This window comes from Octopus bimaculoides, chromosome 20, assembly GCF_001194135.2.
Source record: "Octopus bimaculoides isolate UCB-OBI-ISO-001 chromosome 20, ASM119413v2, whole genome shotgun sequence".
NCBI lineage: Eukaryota > Metazoa > Mollusca > Cephalopoda > Octopoda > Octopodidae > Octopus > Octopus bimaculoides.
The window spans coordinates 22,027,016-22,035,050 of NC_069000.1; the positions used below are offsets into that span (position 1 = coordinate 22,027,016).

At 36.0% G+C, this 8,035-nt stretch overlaps 1 protein-coding gene across 2 annotated transcripts in view; it reads right to left on the reverse strand.

Annotated features, from left to right (window-relative positions):
* Positions 1-7,170, reverse strand: part of LOC106882291 (DNA repair protein XRCC1) — a 43,424-nt gene extending 36,254 nt beyond the window's left edge. The window contains exons 1-4 of one of the 2 annotated variants that reach the window (XM_014932913.2): positions 6,937-7,170; positions 2,656-2,748; positions 1,524-1,628; positions 846-1,004 (exon numbers count right to left, since the gene is read on the reverse strand). In XM_014932913.2, coding sequence (XP_014788399.1) covers positions 846-1,004; positions 1,524-1,628; positions 2,656-2,748; positions 6,937-6,987 — 408 coding nt within the window. In that variant the 5' untranslated portion in view covers positions 6,988-7,170. The remainder of the gene's footprint in view (positions 1-845; positions 1,005-1,523; positions 1,629-2,655; positions 2,749-6,936) is intronic. The other variant, XM_014932911.2, reaches the window with a different exon arrangement.
* Positions 7,171-8,035: the final 865 nt, after the last annotated feature.

The following is an 8,035-nucleotide window of genomic DNA, read 5'->3' on the forward strand; positions in this document are numbered from 1 at the left end:
ATATATATATATATAATATAATAATATATATACATATATATGTACTTTTTACTCTCTTTTACTCTTTTACTTGTTTCAGTCATTTGACTGTGGCCATGCTGGAGCACCGCCTTTAGTCGAGTAAATCGACCCCAGGACTTATTCTTTGGATGCCTAGTACTTATTCTATTGGTCTCTTTTGCCGAACCGCTAAGTGACGGGGACATAAACACACCACCATCGGTTGTCAGGCGATGCTGTGGGGACAAACACAGACACATAAAATATGTACCAGTTGAACACTGGGATTAATGTAATCAACATATCCCCTCCCTTGAAATGACTGGCCTTGTGCCAAAATTTTAAACTTAATATATCAGACTTCTTTTAATTGATTATAATCGATTACTGAAGTAACAATTAGGTTTTAGTTAATCAACTATATTTCTTCCTTAATAAACTATATTCCATTTTTAACCAACTACACATCTTCTTTAGTAGTGGCTTAGTGGTTAGGGTGTTGGATTCATGATTGTAAGATTGAAGATTGTGGTTTCAATTCCTGGACCCGGCAATATGTGTTCTTGAGCCACACACTTCATTTCACATTGCTCCAGGTTACTCAGCTGGCAGAAATGAGTAATCCTGTGACAGACCAGTGTCCTGTCCAGGTGGGGAATATATGCACCATGGAAACCAGGAAACCGGTGCTTATGAGTCAGTATGACTTGGGAAGGACCCCTGATCCCCACTTTTTTTTTATACACCATCTTTATACAAACAATAAAGAAAAAGAAAAACAAAGCAATTTTAGCAAAAGATATTAATCAAATTAAAAAGAGAATGCAAAACAGAACAGAACTAACCTTGTTAAATGGCTGAGTACATATTATCTTTACTCGGTCCCACTTCTCTTCAGTTGCAGGCTTGCTTAACTTATCTGAACCAAACATGCGTACACTGTATCGATTTTTATTATTCCGGCTTTCCATTGGAGACATAAACGATGATGTGACAAGAATAACCTGATAAACAGGAAAAAATACATACATATAATAGTCATTTTTGCTATAGGCAGAAGGTCTGAGATTATAGGGGAGGGGGGGGGCTAGTCAATCTCATTAATCCCTGTACTTGACTGGTACTTATTTTAATGATCTCGAATGGATGTAAGGCAAAGTCAGCCTCAGCAGAATTTGAACTAAAGCCAGAAGAAATGTCACAAAGCAATTTCTCTGACATGTTAACAATTCTGCCATGACACCACTTTTAATAGTGGCACAAGGCCAGTAGGTTTGCGGGAGGAGCTAGGTTGATTAAATCAACTCCTGTGCTCAACTGGTACTTATTTTACTGACTCCAAAAAAACAAAAAAAACAAAAGCCAAAGCCAACCTTGGCAGAATTTGAATTCAGAATGTAAAAATGGACAAAATGCCATTCTGTCAGGTCTACTAATGATTCTGCCAGCTTGCCACCATAGTAGTAGTAGTAGTAGTAGTAGTAGTAGTAGTAGTAGTAGATAACAGTTGCATTAAGACAAACCTTGAAATCGTCATTGTGAGATGAGGATCGTCCCACCAAAACCTCAACAAAAGCAGAGCCATCATTTCCGATATCAATTGAGTGGATTTTTGAGGCTTTTTCAAACTGAAGAGAGACAAAATATAAGAAGTGAATTTTAAAAAATAATCAAGTTAATATTCCAGTTTTTCCAACTACACAACAAAATAATCAGCAGGGAATTTGAGCAAATAGTCTAACACCAAATATTTATTACTTATTCAAAAATTTATTCAATTCTACAATTGGCTAATAGGCTCAAGAGATAAAAAGGTAAATGTGCTGAATAGGAATGTTTTCATGTAACACATTAACTTCTGTGAACAAACTGTTGCTTATATCTACAGAATTGATAAAGCAGAACAAGTTTCATGCCTTTCAATAGAAGATGACAAAGTTCAATTTTTGCAGTCAGAATAAATAGATGCTCAGGACACTCCTGGTGGCAAAGGTTTGATATATGGACCACATCTACTGGTATTGTGTTACCATGAATATCTAAACTAAGGAAGAAATCTTTTGTATTTTACTATCATCTCTATCACATCTCCATCGCCTCTACCACCATAAACAACAACACAACGAACTGTGAAGCAGATAAAGAGCATCTATATGGTCTCTTGACCTGCTAGAAATAGTAGCCACATTTCCAACTAATACATTTCTGTTTTGAAAAAGGAAGGATACATTGGATAATGTAATCCCAGGTACACTAAGTCTGAATGAAAAAAAAAAAAAAAAGACGGAATGATTTCAGCAGGAAACTTGTGGGTTAAACAACAACAAAATACATCAACCCCCAGTTCTCAACTGGTACTTATTTTATCGACCGCCCCAAAAGGATGGAAGGTAATGTCAACCCCAGTGGAATCTGAACTCAGAATGTAAGGACAGATTAAATGCTGCTAAGTATTTTGTCCAGTGTGGTAACAATTCTGCCATCACATCGCCTTAATCAACAACAAAATATTACAAGAACTGTCATTCCAAGTTTTAGAAGCACCATTAAAAGAGACTGTGACAGCACCAACATCACTGCACAACTACCTCACTATCCTACAAGAACAGATTGTTGCAGAAAATATTTTCAGGTGATAGGATAAAGACAAATTACCTGTAATATGGCTGATAATGATTTTTCCCCAGCACTTGCTGATTTCCATTTGTGGAAACCATCAGGTTTGAGGAGATTCTCTGCCGGATGATTCTGGAAAATAACAACAAAAAGGATTGGCTATTAAGTATTGATCATGGGTCCTCAATCAAGGCCAACTTGTGGGTTAAACAACAAAATATTAGTTTCAAATTTTGGCACAAGGCCTGCAATTTTGGGGTAGCCGCTGAGTCGATTACATCAACCTCCAGGGGGTCAACTGGTACTTATTTTATCTACCCCGAAAAGGATTAAAGGCAATGTTGATCCTGGTGGAATTTGAACTCAGAATGTAAGGACAGATGAAATGCTGCTAAGAATTTTGCTCGGCATGCTAACAATTCTTTTCTACTCTAGGCAGAAGGCCTGAAATTTTGGGGGAGGGGGCCAGTCGAATGGATCGACCCCAGCACACAACTGGTACTTAATTTATCGACCCTGAAAGGATGAAAGGCAAAGTTGACCATGGCGGAATTTGAACACAGAATGTAAAGACAGGCGAAATACCGCTAAGCATTACATTCAGCGTGCTAACGATTCTGCCAACTGACCACCTTAAGCAACAGCAAAATATTACAAGGACTGTCATTCCAAGTTTTACAAGCACCATTAAAAGAGACTGTGACAGTATGTGCATGTTTGAATTTTCAAAGAGAGAAAAGTACACAATACATGTTCACTTATTCAAAGCCTCTTCTCATGTTTTCTCTCTTCTTCTTTTGCATGATCCTCCCACTTGAATTGCTTGCTACTTTTGCACCCAACTGGCGTCCTCCACATGCATCACGTGTCATATCAGGACAGTTTTCTCTCTTGCATACTACATCAAATTTCTCTGACTCCAATCTTTCTCAACTCATTTGCACTGTCATTCATGCACTCAACATTACACCTTCATTGAAGTATGCTTGTTTATTTGTTTCCAGTGTAACATGTCCTTCACAATAACTACCCTTTGGATTAAGGATTTTTAGTACGCTTATAGGTGCAGGCGTAGTTGTGTGGTAAAAGTCAATAATACAGACACTAATGAGCAAGCAAATGCAAAGGAAGGAATGCGGAAATGCACTGAACTAGTAAATAAAGCTGTGTTGTCCAAGAACACACAATGAAAACCTTGTAACAGTATGATGTAGTAATAGAAAGTTGTTTGATTCTATTCACCATCCATGGCTACTTAGGTCAAAATAGTTTGGCAAAAGTACCTGCTGTCATTGACAGGCCCATGAAAACCTGTTCTAAGTATCCTCACACTTGTAAATGAAACTGGAAAGATTGTCTCTGCTGCTATAAATATTTCAAAAGGAATATTTGAAGGGGACACTCTCTTCATGCTTCTATTTATTTTGGCTCTAAATCCACCATCACTTAATGAAAATCCACTGGCTATGTCAGCAGCAAGAGACACTAATATAACCCATAATTTCTTTGTGGATAATATATACTCAAAATTTTACAATGCTGACAAACAATCAGGGGCGTATATTTTGGGTGTGCTAGGTATGCACTGCATATCCATCGAAAATGGCAAGTTCATTATAACCCTTATTCATTAATTTAATTACAAATCTTAATGGAAAATTTTGTTACACCCCTGCTTGAAATTTGGTGGCATTGAGTGTGACAGCACACTCAATACAACACCACCATAAGCCACTGCAAACAACTAGATTTGTCATATTTCTGTTGATATAAGGATGAAATTTAGTCAAAAGAAATGTTTATATTTAACAAACCACGGTGGTGCATCAGCATGGCCGCAGCTCTGAGCTGAAACTTTGAAATGAAATGAAATGAAAAACCGAATGCAGAAATACTGTTCCCTCAAATTCCAAACCTATACATCAATGGTCTCTCTACTTCCCCTGAGTGTTACAAATACCTAGGTATTTTGAAAATATATGATACAAACATACTGTAAACAACGATCGAGTACCTAAAGGATATTACAGCAGACTTAAAAAGATACAGAAGTCAGAACATTCCACTTACATCGAGACAATATCTCACAATGCATTTGCAGAACTAGTACTGATATTAACGTTTCGGAAACTAGTCTGGTCAGTAGAGAAAATCCACTCCACAGACATTAAAGCCTGCATGATCCTCACATCCACTGCAAACTTCCACAGTTAGTGACATAGACAAATTCTACCACAGAAGAAAAGTAGGAGGAAGAGTTAAGATCAGTGCAGGCAGTTGTCTTTGAGTGATGTATATCACTTAGACAGCACTTGCCAAACAACAGCAGCAAAAATAAGCACACCAATCAACTGTTCAAAATTGAAGTAAATAACATTCTGCAGGCTGGTTGTGAACAACTCAATAAACACTCACTTCCTGATGACACCCTCCACCCACATACACATGAATCTAGAAGTGTAGGTCGAGTATACTTCAGCAAAAACTTGGAGGAGAAACATTCCGAATATCACAAAAAAGTTATGCATGATTATGTTTCCTATAAACTTGAGGGAGAACATGGAATGTAGTCTCTCTTAGGTTCGTGACTGTTACATCATGTCACACCTCAAAGGTTACGATTTTGCAATACAAGAGCAGAAGACAGCTACGAAATATCTAATGAACAAATGAAGGATCTTTGATTTGACGGGCAACACTTTTCATTTATGTTTCATGTAGTGTTTTTGGTACCGAAACATCCCGAATGAAACCATGAAGTTCTTAAGCGATCATAATGCAACTCCAAGTATCGATTATGTCATTCTTTTGCGGAGTACATAATGCAGGTCATCAGCAGATACCTGAAAATGTCATCAAGGTACAACTCTCAGTGCGACATAATATTGTTGCTAAAATATATACAATGCCATTCGCAGAAAGGGCTGCACTGGAAAAATCTAAACATCCTTCAAAACTTCCTTGCACACAGAAATTTACCAACAGTACACCTGATGTACCCACCCACCATTTTTTTAACGACTGTTCACTTCCTGTGTATTACTCTATGTACATTTCATGCACTTCTGGTTACTTTTTCTGATGAGTTGTAGTGCACAGGAGCACCGAATACAATAAGTTCATTATCTTTGCTATTGAATACATACATATCAACACGAGGAGTACTGCTGGAGCATTCCATTCAAAACTTTTACCAGGGGCAAACTTAATGTATCTAATATTAATATAATTATTTAAGACAAAAAGAAAAACCCGTGTACTGTTACGGAGGGTAGCTATGCTGCAGATGTACACAACTCTTCCAAAATCGGCGAAAAGGAGAATATTTATGGACAACTTCTTTCAAACCTGCAATTCCTATACTCTGATTATAAATTCACATTTATACAAATAATTACTAGTGAACATGGTTATGTTAGTATAAGTTTTAAGTGATAACGTGAAAAGGCTAGAATTTTGAGGTAAGGAAAGAGATCCACTAAACACGCACTTTACAAGAAAATCTGAAAGTGCAACAGTAAAAACACCCAAGACTTTTAAAATTCAACTTGTAGCAGTTATTATTGTTGTTACCTTAACTCTAGATCCTTTCTTCTTCGACGGATTCTAATTAATAAGAAAATTACATACATATATATATATACATATATGTATACGTAACGGAGTGATTCATCAGCCCGAAGCTGCTACCTGACAATTTCTTCTAGTATTTAAGGTATATCGCCAGAACTTATTAATAGGAACACGGGAAGGATAACAAATACACGCACTACATACATAATAAATTGATATATTAATTGGTAGAGAACATGTACGTGCATGTCTATAAATCTGCAGTATCAGAGTGTATATGGTCAGCTAGATTGCTAAACACTGTCAAAAGGTCCTTAACGAATTACCATTAAACAACATAGAAATACCTATAAAAAAAAATATATATATATATATATATATACACACACACACGTACAAACATCCCAAGTCAGTGACAGCAACGAATGCACATGGCCATTAGTTGCTATATATACGGATGATGAAAATGGTCCGCTTCGGTTATTTAGCCATCGATCTTAACAACAGTAGTTAGGATCTCGACATTTAGTAAATAAATAAACGATTTAATTCAAACATATACATCCAATTTGCTTAGATAAAAGATATTTCCACATATTTCCATTCATAAACTCGTAACTGGTCCTTAAGACACAATTAGTGAACGTAAACGAAAATAGAGATTCCCATGTATATTTACTTCATAGATAAATGTATGCATGTAGTATACGTATATACATTATATATATATATATATATAATACTTACTGTGTCCTGGCTGCTGTATGATACTATATGTTGGAGTTTAATTTCTGGCATTTTGTCACTTTCTACTTAGATTGTTTTTAGTAAGGCAAAAATTTACTATTATTGCTGGAAATCACTTATGATTATTATTATTTTTTTTTTTTTTACATATCAAATTGGCGCACTATCATGTATGTATATGTGCGCGTGTATATGTATGCGTGTGTTTCTATGAATGTGTTATAAATAATAACAGCCTCGTTTTCGGAAAAAAAAAAAAAAAAGAGAGAGAGAGAGAGATTCTATCGCCAAGTTATGTCTTTCTCTTTGGCGGAAGTCTTGAAAATAAATACAATTGCATCTTTTGCTAACTTTCTGGAAAATAAAGTTGGGATTTCTAGTAGTTAAAGTAATGGAAGGTACTGGCTTAAAAATATCAATGTTTCGTAAGGAGCTCACTGATGCTGAGACACTTAACATTTGCTGGTGAAATTTTGGAATAGCTGTTCCTCATGGTAAAATTTTTTTGGTGGGTGCCAGGGAAAACTTTTTTTTCATTTTTGTCTTACAAATAACAAGAGATGGCCATTTCCAGTTAGTACTTACTAGAATGGCCAGCTCTGTTGTTTGTAACGTACATATGTAAATATATGCATGCACGCACATGCACACGTTTGTTTTGCCCAGTCAGCTGCCTAACCTAATAAAAGTAGCTGCTTGCTGAAAACGTAAAAGTGGGGACATAAACTCAAGGATTACCAGGAGTAGAAGAATAGCTGAGTTACAGATAAAGGGATTAATTAGAAAAACTACTGAAGAGAAAACAACGCATTTTCAGTTCATTGCACATTTACCATTAAACGGAGGTAAAAAGTATGAGCAAATGTAACATACAAGCAAAGCAAAAAATTCCTTTTCTTTAAGAGTAATTTTTATGCGTATTTTCACTTTAAATAAGTACAAAAGCTATAATTGTCTCGCACAATAAAATTTACAATCTCGTTATTAAAAAGTGCCGTAAAATATTTGTTTTGCTTTCATGATGGCCGTATCCATGTAAAGTTTTAAAATCACTAATTTATGTTCGCTGTTTAAGGGTTAAGGAGAACTGACTGACCTT